Here is a 15,277-nt window from a genome sequence, read left to right on the forward strand (position 1 = left end):
CAGCTGGATCTGATCGAGGCGTTCTCAGTTAAGGTCCCCTCTTTCTAGATGACTCTAATTTGTGTGTCTGGTCTCTTTGACACGAGACCAGCCAGCACAGAAGGTAACATTCCCCGAGGGAGACCACCACATGAAGGTAGAGCTACTGAGAAATCAAAGTGTGTTTGTGTGTGTGTGTGTGTGTGTGTGTGTGTGTGTGTGTGTATACATATGTGTGTGCACATATGCGCACATGTGCTTGTCCTTGGCCCCATCATGCCTGAAACCAGTGTTCAGAACCTATTCACTATAGAAAGCACTGTACTCGGCCAGTCAAAGCTGGCTTTCTGTCACTTACAACGTAAGTCTGTCCAGCTCCACCGCTCACTCATTCCCTGCTCAGGCGTGAGAGGGCCGCCAGTAGTAAACAGCGGAAATAGATACTCGTGTGTAGGTAGGAAGCACCCATCACTTGTGGGGTCCACTGTGGTCAGGGGGACCAATAACCCACGTATGTATGTGTGATTGGGAACCCTTTCAGTGGCCCAAGCCACACTAATGAGGACCTAGCACATGGCTGTCTCTTTTTGCCTTCTCTGGCTTCCTCCTTGGGCTCCACGCTGAGGCCTGTGCATTTTCAGGAGCCCAGAAAGTCCTGCCTTCCATCGGAAGCTCCCGTGGACAGGGTGCGTGGAGTCTTCTGGGTGATGGAATCTCACTGGCCCGTGTTTGAATTAAAGGGCATCAAGTGCACTGGGGGGGGGAGCATAGAAATGGGGGAGGGGCGGGGTTAAGCAGAAGGGGTTTGAGAAGGAGAGAAATGCCAGAAGAAAATTCTGGAAGTAGGGAGAGTAGACAGAGAGCAGACATCTGCAAAAACAGGCATGATGATACTATGGCCTTTGTCCTGGTCACATTGTTCAGTCTCCCCTTGTCTATCTAGGCTGCTCAGTGCTTGGGCACGGGGGCAGACAGCAGCCCAGGTCCCAGAAACCTTTCTTATTCCCTGGGTGGTTTGTACTCTTTTTTTTTTTTTTAAATTTATTTTTTTTTAAGATTTTATTTTATTGTATGAGTACACCGTAGCTGTCTTCAGACACACCAGAAGAGGGCATCGGATCTCATTACAGATGGTTGTGAGCCACCATGTGGTTGCTGGGATTTGAACTCAGGATCTCAGGAAGAGCAGTCGGTGCTCTTAACCACTGAGCCATCTCTCCAGCCCCGGTGGTTTGTACTCTTAACTTTTTTCTAGAATGCCCTGGCTTTGTCAGCCTTCTTGATGTCAGATAGGGACATCAGCCCCTGCGGCATGGAGGCCCACCCTCTTCCCTCCAAACTCAGCCACATTCGCTTTCCTTTCTGTGATTCTAGGGAAAACCTTGGCCAAGGTCAAGGTTCTGAGGGTGTGACACCCATTTGCCTGCCTCCTTCTAGGAGAGCAAAAAGTGCCCTGGCCCAAGTGTTGGAGGGGGTGGCCCTACTGTGCTGGGGGTGACAGAATAGTTTCAACAGAAGCCTTAGCTTATCAGAGGTTGGGATTAAAGAATTTCACCATGATTATCAGTTAACAGCCCATTTACAAATAACAGAAGCTCCAGCAGGGTGGGTTCAAGAACATGGCTGTGTATGACATTGGAAACACCCCCATGGCTTATTTGGGGATGGAGTGGTGCTAATGGAGGTCAATGTGCTATCTGTACGTAAGGCCATGCTGCCTCAATTTAGGGGCTACCCCCACACCAGAGCTGTGGGAAGAGCCCTACAACAGTCTTCTACATTTGTCCCCTGAGGCTTCTACACAACAAAGGCAGAACAAAAGAGCCACCTGCCTTATTCCCCATCCTTTTGATCTCGGGCTACCTCCGGAGGTTTCCTAACCAAGGACCCCGTGATTTGTTGGGCGCCCCCACTGGTTCATCTAGGGTTGAGCTGGCCCAGCCCCTGTGGGGTCCGTGTACTGGGCTTCCCACGCCTAAGCATTGGGCCGGGAGACAGGCCTAGCAGATGGCTCCCAGTCCAGAGCATCCTCTAGCTGCTCTGCAACAGGAGCAAAACAAGAGCACGCGCACCTGTCGGCGCCCCGCCCCCTCCGCGCGGCCCAATCGCGGGCCGGGGCGGGGCCAGGGCGCAGTCGGAACCCGTGCAGAGCGCGCCCGTGGAGCAGGAGCAAGCGCAGCCTCGTTCCTGCAACCTCGTCCCCGCCGCCCGCAGCCTCGTCTCCGCCGCCGCCGCCGCCGCCGCCGCCCCCGGGGCATGGCCTGTCTGATGGCCGCTTTCTCGGTCGGCACCGCCATGGTGAGTCGCACATCTTTTGCACTCGGGGCTGGCTTTTATCTTCTAAGGAAACAGGAAATCCAAAGCCCGGCTGGCTGGTTCCCACACCAGCCGCCTCTGAGCGCATCCTCCGGGCGCTGACCTGGGGCGCTCTGGAGAGGTGCCCGGCTGTGTCCGCCTCCACCCTGGCCACCTGGAGCTTCGGGATGCTCCTGCACTGGCTTAGGGCACCCGGAAGGTGGAGGGGCCCGGAGTGGGGCATGGGGCAGCGAGCAGCCCCACAAGTGGACAGGTAGATGGCCTTGACTTGTCCGCCTCCTGGGTGAGGGGCTCAGGATGTGGAAGCGCACCGGGGAGGGACTACAGGCTCAGCCCGAGGGAGGGGAGGGGAGGGTCTCCCTGGGGAGCTCTGCGGGGCAGGCAGGCGGCCGGGGACTTCTTGCGCCACCCTCTGGAGCGCTAGGCATAGTGGGGAGACAGAAAGAGAAACTGCGCCCCACAAAACGGAGCCTACTCTCCTGCGCTCCCCAGGGACAGAGCTTCTCTTGGAGAAGACAGCGGAGTCCCAGGGGAGACAGAGGAGGACGAGCCCAGATCCCTACCAGGGCGAGGGCAGGGTGTGGGCATTTACAGCCCACCCCCCATACCAATCTTAGGACAAAACCTGGGTGCTACTGAATTGCTAGACAAGCACTGTCCCCAGAGGTGGGCAAGCGTCTTCTCTTGCGCCGTCACTCAGTTCTCCAGGATAAAGAGCGAACATACAACAGAACACAGCCTACCATCTGTCTGGTCTCACCCTTGGCCCTACCGGATCTGCTTAACAAGCGGACATTGCGATTAATAACCTCTTAGGCTGACTTCAGACTGTGTAGAGTACAAAACAGCAAGCCCTCCGTTTTCCCACCCGAATCGTCCCTTTCTGTGCCTCCCAGCTCTGTTACTAGCTTGCCTGTTCCTCCCCAATACGCTGGAAACCCACATTGCACAGTCCCTCCCCTTTTTTCATTTTTAGCATCCTGTATTTGAAGTCAGCAAGGCTCAGCAGGATTTGACCGACAGTTACCTCTTGCCTTGAGCGCTAGAGGGAAAAAAAGCACCCGGCTTTGTGCGCATGCTCTGCTCTGACAACCGCATCCTGTGATTCCAAACAGGTTACTGTGGAACTCGTCTCCAGCCCAGCCCGCCGACTCATTATGTAATGATTTCGTGTAAACTGATAGAATGGAGCAAAGATGCACTGTGGTGGTGGTGGTTAGTAGGTGGTGAGGTGGGGCAGGTAGGAAGACCCCCCACCCCACCCCACCCCACCCCACCCCACCCCCAAGCTGCTTCCCATCCTTGGGATGTGCTCCGTTTCCGACTCGTCAGAGCCAATGAAAACAGGAATCACTTCCTGAGTATTCGCTTTTATCTAGTTGGCGGCTTGGTTAACACTGAAAAATTGGCCCTTGCGCACTTATCTATCAATGTGAGGATTGTGCTGGCAACAGAAAACTAAGATAATTGACGATCTTTGGAAATAGGGGAAGTTTGATGGGTTCTCTCTGCACTGAAAACGTGGCTTGAAAACGTGGATAAATGAACCACAATGCTGTAGGATATAGGTTTTTATACTGATTTATAACATTGGGGTTTGATACAGCCCAGACCCCTGCTGTGAAGTTACTGATCTCATAATGCCTGGGGTTATCTTTTTATTTCCTAGGAAAATGATCGATATATTTGAAAAGAATTTTTCTTCCTGGAAACCCGGCACTTTTGTTTTCCGTTTTAAACATCTGTCTGTGGTTATGCCACCTCAAATCCATGGATCTTGTCTGATCTTGGAAGCCAAGCAGGGTCAGCCTGGTTGGGACCTTGTTAGGAATAGGAGGTGACAGCCGCTAGGCATACCAGTTGCTACAAGCACAAAACAAAGATGTGGTTAATTTTTTTTAAAAGGTCCTATCTTAGTTATAACAAGACTTCAAGATTTACTTTTTAAGTGTCTCCTGCCTTAGCATCCTGCTGGTGCTGGTGGAGTGAGCTATAAGTCTTGGGGCAGCATCCTAGAGGGTGGCCAGAGCATCCAGGAGTGCTGAGGTCTCTGAGGCGGCAAAGACACACAAGGTGGCCATATCTTCTGAAGGGATGGTAGCACCAGAATGTTGTGGCATTGTGAATGGTCACTCCAGTGTGACCTACCCTTTCAGCCTAGCTCAGCGTGTGATATTTGGACACTTTTTCCTATGGGAAATTGCTCTGATTATAGGTTAGCATGTTTCCCTTGGATGAACCCAGGATGTCCTAGGATACTTTCTGGGCAAGCATCCTCATTGGTTGTGAAAAAGCCAGGGGAAATGGGAATGATGCTTGCCCCGTTGTGCACAGAGTAGTTCTGGGTCAGAATGTATCTCCGTGAAGTGGGTCTTCCAAGCTGTGGGTGAGGCTTCCTGGCTGTGTGTGAACTTCCCCCCACTACTCGGGCGTCTCTAGATTCCCAGCATTTGTGCAGAACTCAGTGGACACTGTGCCAAGAAAGCAATCTCTTGAGCAGCCCCCCAGCAGGGTCCCCCTGTGCACAAAGTCCCCAGGAACGGACTTCCTGCCCTCACCATCTGTTCAGTCCTCAAACACACATTCCACGAGGAGAGGGCACAGTGTCCAGACAGGAAGGTAGGGAAACAGAGCAGCCGAGGAGGGAGAACAGGAGCGGATAGGTGTTTGTTTTATTTTTAATGAGCTCAAGAGGCTGAGGCAGAGCTCGCTGTAACCTACATTGTTAGCTAGCAGCTCTCATCGGAGGATGTGTTTCCAGAGCGCTGGTCTATTTTGGAGTGACAGGCCACTGCCGCCTCATCACATAGGTTCCCAGGATTTTATTAATTGGGTGAGGCCACTGGACACCGGTGGAGGAAGGGTGGGGCTGTGCTCTTTGCTGAGGGAGGCTGCCGCATGAGTTCCTGTTTGCTGTCCATTTCAGTCTAAAGGACAACTCTGCACCTCTGGGTAGGGTGAACAGTCAAATGGCTGGGTGGGAGGAGACCAGCTCAGACTCAGAAGCCCCAGGGAGCTGCTGGACCTCCTGACTGAGGTGTCCTGAGGCAGATGGACAACGCAGATGCTAAGAGCGCAGGCTGCAGGCTGGAGTGTCCTAAACGTGCTGAATCTTAGTCACCGTTGTTTAAAGACACTTGCCTAGCACGGGCATGCACATGGCCTTGCTCTCGGACACTTTACGTCCTAAGTAGCTAACTCCGGCTTCTTCCTCCCTCTCTACTCAATTCTAATCACCCACCTTGGTCTACCGGCTGGCATAGCGGGGCTCCAACAGGGTTACCACCTGCCGATTAAAGCTCCCTCAGCTCTGGTTCTGCTGGTGACTGATTAGAGAGCCTTCTGAGCCTAGAGCTCCCGGGCTCCGGTTCCCTTTCTGGGTCCCCAGCAATCTTCAAACTCTCTTTCTGGAGCTTGCCTCTCTAATCTTATCTATGCCAAGTACCCTGTTTCCTGTTTTCCTCTACCCCCTCTGCACCCCAGCATTCTGGCTGGTTGTGGTCTAGGTGTCCATATTTCAGACCCACTGTTCACAGAGGACCTCTGCAGGGAGCACAGTACACAAGACACAAAGCACAGCTCTCACCTCCCTAATCTCAGCCTGGGCTATTTCTGCAAACAGACTTTGTTCTGGGTCCCCACCCCAGGGTCTGATCTGAATCCAATACCTCCCCTCCCCGCCCCCCACCCCCGCCTTTGCCTAATCAGGCTGTGACAGTTGCTCTCTTCCCTGAGCTCAGTTTTGAACTTGAGCTTGCTGGGGGCACAGGCCGTGTCTGTGTCTGGCTAGCTGACTGGTGTTATCTAGTGTTCTAGTCCGTTAAGGGAATGAACGTTGTGCACAGATAGGTCTGGAGAGAAGGTCAGGACGCAGGCCTGATGGCTGTCTGATATCTGCCACAACTAGTGGGCGGATGGGGTGATGGCTTGTGAGGCCTCTTACTCCTGTTGGTTTCAACAGGGAAGGAGATAATCCCTTCTTGGCTTCCCTGGGGTTGGACACTTATGGCCGGGGCCTGCGGGAGAGAGAGCGATTACCCTCAGCTGATAGAACCTGAGGGGTGGAGTTCTGGGAACTGAGATAGAGAAGGGCTGCCCACCTCTCTGTGGGTTGGTGCCAAGCCAGGAGCACTTCCAAACTTGTGAGAGGCAAGGTGAGGTGGGAGTGACCTGGCCTTCTCTGACTGCCTCTCCACAAGATACCCTGCCCCTAAAGCCAGCGCCTGGTGCTTCCCAGGATCCTCCACAGCCCTTGTGGTTATGAACCTGCCACAGCAGTTACAGCCACAAAGAACAGTGGATGGGCCGAGGGAAAGCCCCTGTGCCTTCTGGGTGGGTTCTAACTTATATAGGTGCATTCCTACAGAGGAATGACAGAGTGACCCACCCCTTCAAGAGGCCCATCAGGGAAAGAACCTGATAAGTAAACACAGAGGCCACCCGTGGGTGCTCTCCACTGGGCTCTGTGGGTCTCAAAGTCTTAGGCATAGACATCATTTGGGGTAACTGTGAACCCACTTTGTTGGCACTGAAAGGGTGTCCACGCTTCAGGCCTGGTGCCCCAAGCTGGATGCCTCTGCATCTTTACTTTTAGTCAGTCAGCACTTGTCTATGAAAAATAGGAGATGCTCACGAGGGTGGGCGTGGATCTGTGGTTTGTGGAAAGCCCCATTTTCCGTCATTAAGAGACTCTGAATTCATTTCCCGGCCCGCTTCTACCATACCCTATGTGTGTTAAGTATTCAGAACCCCAACGCTTACCATTAGGCTCTGAACCCCCAAATGCCTCCGTGCCAAGAACATCATCTCTCCCAGGGTTCAATTGCACGCTCTCAGTGGCTAGGCGGGTAAGGGGCTTGACTTGCTGGGCTTATAGGGATTCGTGGTGGTGGGGTAGGGTCTAAGGCTGGCCTCAAGCTCACTACATAGCCAAGGATGGATATGAATTTCCATTCTTCCTTCCCCCACTTCTCAAGCTCTAGAGTGATGGGTGTGCACTAGCGGAGCGAGTTCGCACAGTGCTCAGGAGCAAACCCAGGATCGGCGCGTGCTGGGGCCGCATCCTACTGAGTCACCTCCCCAACCCTTTAGGATGCTTTTTTTGTGGGACAGTCTGCTATAGTTTTATTCTACTCCACCTTATTAAATAATAATAAATAGCAAAATGTCGCTAAACAAGCCATAGAAGAACAGCGTGTGCGTCCTTTCTAGGACATTGGTGTACCTTACCAGACCAGCGGCCTTGGTGACCAGAAGTGGTGAGGGGTGGGCTCTCTTCCCACACCTCAGCAGCAGCCTGGCCCCGAGCTTGCATATGGCCCACGCTTTTGGACCTTTTCCCGAGGCTTCGGGAGACAGCTCGAAACACTTTAGTACAATTTGTCCCCTTAAAGCTTTGCTGTGTTCGGAGGGTTCCTGAAGCTTATTGATCAAGCCAGGGTTGCCAAGCCATTAGAAAAGCAAACCCCTTGCTTTGCATAAATACTCCTGGGTCTTGGCCCACCCGCTATGCGCATTTGATTCCTCGTGAAAGGCTTAAAAGTGCTATGCTAGCTACGGATGCCTTTGTAACGCACAGAGAGAGCGCAGAGAGCGCCTGCCTCTCTGTGTGTGTCTTAATGGCTCAAGTTTGGATCTCACTCTCACTCCTACTCCCTAATGGTGGCACCCCAGCACAGGTTCCTTAAGTCGACCGGGCCTCAGTGTCCTTGCCTGCATAGCAGAGAAAATAAACAAACTATGCCAACCCTCCGATATTATTAGGAGAGTGGAGTTACAAGGGATCTAGAAAGTGTGACAGTAAGATATGTCAGCCCCCACAAGCCAGTGCTCTAATAGCACTGTCACAGACGCGTCAGGAACTGACACAGGAACACGTGACAACAGCTTATTCTAAATAAACCCCGTGCATCTCCCCCCCCCCCCAGGTTCTTATGCGTAGACCAGAAAGAGGTGAGTCTCCATGGTGGCCCGCCTTTTCTTTACAAGAGGAGAGCAAGTCACTTATTGAAGTCTTATGATTTGATTTCTGGGATCCTAAAGGAAGACAGTCAATGCGTTTGGTGTCTCATCTGAGGTGCCTTTTGACTAAAAGCAAAAGGGACAGTTAGTGGGGGACAGTTCCCTCTGGGCCCAAGGGTATTATTCTAGAAAGATCTAGAAAGTACCTCTCTGGACGACCAATGACCCTGAGCCCATCATCAAGTGTCTTGATAATCCCTTCCCTCCAGGGAACGCCCATTGTCCCTCATTGCCTCTGCTTTGCCCTCTAGAATGCCAGCAACTACTCGGCCGCAATGACGGAACCCAAGTCCGTGTGCGTGTCGGTGGACGAGGTCGTGTCCAGCAACGTGGATGAGCTTGAGACAGATCTGCTTAATGGGCACCTGAAGAAGGTGGACAACAACTTCACGGAGGCCCAGCGCTTTTCCTCCCTGCCGCGGAGGGCAGCCGTGAATATCGAATTCAAGGACCTTTCTTACTCCGTACCCGAGGGACCCTGGTGGAGGAAGAAAGGTAGGAAGTGAAACCACCAGCTTGGTGGCTTGAGTTGCCGGGAGCCTGTGAGGGAAGCCACAGGTTGTTCGGGGAGAGCCTTGGTCTGCAGTTTGGAAGGTTGAGGTGTGATCTCCGCGGCTGGCTTCTCCCCCCGTGAAGTACACAGGTCGGATTAGACAATCTCAGAGTTCACAGAGGCCCTAAACTGCGGTGGTGTGGGTACAGATAGGATGTCCTCTGTTGAAAAGTGCTTCTGACCGCATATATATTTTGGATTTGGGGCAATAGTTACACATTCGTAATGAGGTGGGCAGCACCCAAGTGTAGCCGTGATATCCATCTATTTCTTGGACAACTTATAAATTACACACCCGAGCGTAACTTTATGCATTTCCTCCTCATGCATCTGTATCCTGATTGTCACCACCAGTCACGTGGAAAAATTCCAGTTAGTGCTCAAGAAAAATGAGACTCTTAAGTATCTTAGATTCCTAAGAACGGGGATTGGATAAAGAATTTCACAGTCACCCAGCATCAGACTTTGCTTGCTCCTAGCATGAGGGTCCTCTCTACTAGACCCTTGATGTTCATTTTTCAAGGTAGAATAGTTTTCCAGTCATTCAAGTGTGCATTGCCTTCCAGGTCTCCACTGTTTAAGAGCATACGAGGGTCTGGTGTAGCCTTTCTGGGAACTCGCTTGTTTTTGAGATCTTGGAAGGACTCTTCAATGTGTAGTGCTGGTGGCCTGTAGATAAATACCAAGTGGTTATAAAATGAGCTCTGTCCATTATAATGGGAGGATGGAGCAGAGGAAACCCCTAGGGCACCATATGGTGAGGGACCCGCTTGCTTGGCCCTCCCTCCCCAGTCCCCCACCTCCTCTACACAGTGCTTGCTGTGGTTTGAGCGCGCATACCTTTTTGACTGGGTCTTCTTTCCCAGCCTAGTCTGTTTGTAGAAGCAGGGTAGTCAGGGAAGAGACCAGGAGGTCCATGGAATCAATGCATGGGAATTGGAAACCAACCGGAAGGAAACCTGGGATGTCCGACGTGACTCAGGTGCCTCCAGAAGGTTGATTTGTTTTTTTCTTTGAAACTTAAATATTGACACAGCCTTTCTGTTTTCTTTTTTAAAAGTTAGCCTCTTTTTAAATTTGTCATCTTGTCCTCTCTCCCACCCCACCCCACCCCCGGCCCCTACCCCCAACCCTGTTTCGTTTTTTTCTGCCTCTTAAAGCTAAGCCGGTGAGATCATTGGCAGGGCAATCTGGTCTTGGTGGTAAACAGAATTTTGGAAACTCGAGAAGCCAATCCCCAGGACCTTTGAGCTCCGTGGTTGTTAAACGATTGTGTCTGGGTTTGCACAACCAAGAACCAGGCCCTGTCCCCTCTCAGGGCTGATTGTAGGGCACTGTTATCTGACACCCTTGTTTGCACACACTGGTTTATTTTGTGAAGAAAGAAATTACTCTGGGTCCATTCTGTGGAGCCCATTAGAATCCAAAGGTAGGAATATACAGATTTTTCCAGAAAAACGGACCCGATGGGGGTCATGGTTTAGTGTAGATTAAACTACAACAGACCTGTGAGGCACACGGCAATTTCCGCATGTGGGTTGGATGTGGTCTTGGAGGTGTCGTGGTGAGGTTTGAAAATCCAGGCTAGAGCTATGAAGATGGCTCGCCATGCAGAGGCTCAGATGTTTGAATCCTTGTCTGTCCTTCACTTGTCTTACTTAAATATGAGACAGGAAGGACTTACAGGAGAAAGGGTTTGTTTTGGCTCCCCGGTCTAGGGTACAGCGCACCATGGCAGAAAAGTCATGTCAGCAGGAGAAGAAGGCAGCTGGTCCGTGCCTTCCACATTCAGGAAACAGAGTGTGATCGATGCCCGTGCTCAGCCCCCTTTCCCCTTTTTATTGAGTCTAGGACCCCAGCCCGTGGGATGGCACCACCCGCATTTAGGGTGAGCCTTCCCACCTCACTTAATCTAATTTAGGTAGTTATCCCGCACAGAAGCAGCCGGATACTTGTCTCCATGGCTGTTCTGAATCCCATCAAACCGTCACCCAAGGTGAACCCTCCCAGCCTGGCAGCATCTTGAGTTGAAATCCAGAACGTAAATTTGGGCCCAGGAGGGGCAACTCGTCAGGTGCTATACCGGCCTCGTGCCCTCTGAGCGTAAACATTCACCATCAGAGTCAGCCAATCAGTATTGGATTCCTAAGAGGCCGAGACAAGTGTCCATTCTCGGCACCTTCGAGGATGTTCAGCCAGGTGGCTGTTTGCCCTGTAGTAACCTCTGTGGGTTCAGGCTTGGGAGGAGTCGCACACGAGCCTCACGGGACTTGCCCATGAGTCAGAGGGATGACGGATGCGCTCACTCTGATGTGTTCTGTTATTGGCTTCCCGACCAGCTGGCCGTGGCTTGCTGTCTGATCTCTTCCGGGGCTCTGCTCTCTTGCCTGTGCAGCAGTATCTCTAAGGTGCCCTCTCCTCCGTGTGCCTTGTCCTTCCCGGACTGCTAGATCAGAATCGAGATGCTCTTCCAAGTCAGTCTGAATTTAAGATCGAAAAGGAATACCTCCTCCTCTTCTTCCTCCCCCCTCCCCCCTTCTCCTCCTCCTCCTCCTCACTGAACAGAAGGGAAACTAAGGCAAAGGGTGGTTAGAAGACTTGTCTGTATTCCTGCCTGAGACCACAGTGGTGATTGCTAACTCGAAGTCCAACATGGAGGGCAGGCCTTGCCCAGTTCTGAACCCTATGGGTCATCTTCGTGCAGGGAAACAAGGCTCTTCTGAAGGCACCGGGTGCCCTGGGAAATAGTCCATTAGCCTGCAGGCCACATCTAGGAAAAAGGTAGCCATTTGTCTTGTCAGCTACACATGACATGGGCTGCGGGCGTTCTTGTCACCTCCCTCCTAACACCAGTGCTATCTATGCCTGGTGACTCTGAACCTAGAGGTTCAATTTCCTCAACTCAGAACCACACACAGTAAGCAGGCAGTCAATAAAGTGTGCACTGTACCTGGGACCAGGCAGCAGGCTAGCTGACATGCTCAGCACACCCCTAGATTCCTTGTCTTTCCCCGACATAGCCCTCCTCCTTGCCTCTTGCTCCTGAATGTCTAAAAAATCCTGCTTCCTTTTGTCCCCTAGGTGGGACTTTTTGCTCTTTTGTTCCCCTCATGTGGCTAGTGACCATCATGGGCTCCGGCAGTAACTGGAGCTGTAGAGGTCATATCCTGGCTACTCTTGCTGTTCCTCCACAAGGATGACTTGGGATCTGCTGTCCTCTCTGTGTGGCTCCAAGGTGACTGTCAGGGTAGAAGCCACTTCTCGTATGCTGCTACCTGATTAGTTTTTCTGTCTGTATATCACGATGATTGGTTGTTGACTTTTCAAGATTCACCCTGATGCGCTGAGCTGACTGTAACTCCGGGGTTGGCTGCCATAGCACTGCTGGAGGGAGGACTGCTGGGGGAGGACTGCTGGGGAGAGGACAGATGAGGGAGGATGGCTGGGGGAAGACTGGGGGAGGAGGGCTGGGGAGAGGACTGCTGGGGGAGGAGGCCTGGGGAGAGGACTGCTGGGGGAAGAGGGCTGGGGGGAGGACTGCTGGGGAGAGGACAGCTGGGGAGAGGACAGCTGGGGAGAGGACTGCTGGGGGGAGGACTGCTGGGGGGAGGACTGCTGGGGAGAGGACTGCTGGGAGAGGAGGGCTGGGGAGAGGACTGCTGGGGAGAGGACTGCTGGGGGAGGAGGGCTGGGGGGAGGACTGCTGGAGGGAGGACTCCCAACTTTTAAGATCGAGGTGCTCTGGGAACATCTAGCCTGTCATACTTATAGATTGGAAGAGGCAACAGGAGTCCAAGAGCAGAGAGGCATTTGCCCAAAGTCAAAGCCAGAGGGAGGGCCCAGCTGTTCTCTTCCATTACCTAGAGGCTGGACCATTTTGTAGATCCCCTTCCCCCCATCCCATGGAAACCAGTTCCTTCCCACATTTCTCCCAGAATGCGGTGCTACCATACTGGGCCCTCTGAAAGCACCTAACACTATAAATACAATGTCACCTTAAAGGAAAGCAGGCAGAGTGATGCCTGAATCGGGCTGCGACAGTATAGCTTTCGGAGAGGCCATTCTGTCTCTCGTAACACCTAGGAGAGCTGGACAGACTCCTTCGCACTGACAGTGGTACTTAACCAAACATGTATTTTCAATTGTACCTAAGTTTTCATCTTATGATTAATGATGTCTTCGGAGGAAAAACTAGATCGTGTAATAGATTCCTGGTAGGGAACATAATTGTGAGAGGAGCCAGTCTCGGGAGGGAAGAGCTTACCCCAAGGAGCATCTCACCGGCTTCTGATCTGGTAATTATACTCCCTCAAGGAGCCCACTCATGGAGTGTGAGCTGATGGGACAAATGACTCGGGACATCTCACCTTCGGTGGCTGCTGTCACGGTGGCTGCTGTCACACTGGCCGTTGTGGTGGAGACCGATGGGAGGAGCCTCTCCCCTCAGGCCAGAGTGACTGTGGAAGACACAGGAGGTGCTTCCTGTATGGTGGTGTCGCCAAGAATCCCCCTAAAGTGAATACACACGGCAAAACGGGGAACGGGAGGGTGATGGGGGACTCATGCCACCCAGGAGTTTTTTTTTTTTTTTTTTTTTTTTCATTAGGATGTGGTATGCTAAGGTCACAGAATGGCTGGGGGACTCTGTATACTGTCCCCTCTACAACCCAAGAGCAACTGAGTGGTTTCCTGCCTAGCTGCCTGACTGAGGGGACTTCTTCAGTTTGCTTGGCTCATAAAGCTGCCTCGGGAGCCATTTCTGACTCCTCTCCCCATCTCAAGGTCATGGTCGTAGGGAAGGCCAACCTGAAACCTTGTCCGTGGTATTTCAAACCAAGCTTACCTGCAGGAACCCCAGGGGTGTTTTACCCCTGAGCGGGTTTCATCCTGGGCCGCCACAGTACAGATGGAGTTATTAGTGCCTGTCCTGTTTCCTATCTCATGGTCCTGCTTGGATGTAACCTTTGATAAGGCTGTCCGAGGGGCTTTGCAACTCCATCCTCCTCCGGAGAGACATGTGTGCCCTGCGTCCTTGTCAGTGGAGGAAGCCGAGGGCAGGGAACATGCTCTCCAAAGCAAATGACACGGCTCTTAGGAATTGAATACACCTGTAGAGATCAGCCAGCGGTGAAGCTTAGGTTGAGAAGAAATGCCATCAACACCTGGGGCTTCGGGACATTTTCTTGACTGGCTTTAGCCAGGCCATGTCTCCACATGCCACATTCCGTGGACCGAGTAGACCTCCAAAAAAAACCAAAAAAAAAAAACAAAAAAAAAAAAAAAAAACAAAAAAAAACAAAACCAAAAACCCGGAAGGCGTTAAGCAGCCTGATCAGCTCCAAGCCAGATTATGTGTATTGGCTTGCTTCTGAGTTATCAAAGGCCACTGAACACCCAACACCCTTCTCAAATTAAGGTCTGCCTTCGCTTAATTTCCACCGCCCTTTCACAGGGCCTGTCGTCACAGGCTGGCTAGAGTGAGTGGACTGTGCCGTTAATAAACCCCTTTCAGGAATTCCATTAGGAGACTTGGACTTCAACCAAGTGCCCAAGATCGGAGATGGGAAGGGGGGGGAACCCAGGCCAGAAAAAAAAGGCTTCAGAGAACCCCCAGAACCCGTGATGGGCCACTCGGGTTTTAAGGGGAGGGATTCACAGTCCCTTTAATGTGGAAGAATTCTGTTGATCCCCTCGGCCTATCTTGTGCTAGGCTTTCTTTGGGGCCCAAAAGGAGATTGCTTTTAGCACAGCGGTTTGCTTTATTCAGGGTTAGCTAACCCTTTTAGGCAGCGTATAGCCCCAGGTTACTTGCAAACTTCTTGTGGCTTAAGTGTTTTGAAGAGTACCACAGTGGCTATCTGTTTTGCCTTGCTAAACTCAGAGGTCAGTTCTTGCTTTTCAGTATTTGGTGAGTCCTGGTGGCAGACGGGTAGGCCATCTGTTCAGGGTCCTGAGAGCAGCACCCTCTATGATAAGGAACTTCTTTTGTAGTCTAAAGATAGAATTTGAGGAACTGTTGACAACCGGGTGACTCTTGAGAATGCCAAGAGCCATTTACTTGCTAGTTTATAATCTGAGCATCCAGACTGTCCTGTTTTACCCTCCCTGGCTGGCACACCTTCTCCCTTCGTCCCCCCACATGAGAAACTGGCTGTGTCCAGCTGAGCGCTGGAGTCAGAGGCATGAGTTTCCAATGTATTGTGTGGGCCAGGCTAACATCTGGACATGGATTAGATGCCCTGATGCCATTGTCCCTGGATTCTTGTTGTTCTGAGCACTCAGTCTGGCAGTTTCTTTATCTGGCTATGTGACCTTGTCACTTTCCCAAGGTTGCCCCGGTTCTTGAGCCATATGTCCTCTGCAGGATGGCTTTGCGGGCCTGTACTCGGCCACCCAGCCCGACGGGTG

General features: G+C 52.1%; 1 protein-coding gene across 1 annotated transcript in view; it reads left to right on the plus strand.

Annotated features, from left to right (window-relative positions):
- Positions 1 to 2,158: 2,158 nt before the first annotated feature.
- The window catches only part of Abcg1 (ATP binding cassette subfamily G member 1), a 56,257-nt gene continuing 43,138 nt past the window's right edge, over positions 2,159 to 15,277 (plus strand). Inside the window, exons 1-2 of the mRNA NM_053502.2 lie at positions 2,159 to 2,277; positions 8,568 to 8,811. Of these exons, the coding sequence (NP_445954.2) occupies positions 2,236 to 2,277; positions 8,568 to 8,811 (286 nt within the window). The 5' untranslated portion in view covers positions 2,159 to 2,235. The remainder of the gene's footprint in view (positions 2,278 to 8,567; positions 8,812 to 15,277) is intronic.

The sequence above is a fragment of the Rattus norvegicus genome, chromosome 20 (genome assembly GCF_036323735.1).
Source record: "Rattus norvegicus strain BN/NHsdMcwi chromosome 20, GRCr8, whole genome shotgun sequence".
NCBI lineage: Eukaryota > Metazoa > Chordata > Mammalia > Rodentia > Muridae > Rattus > Rattus norvegicus.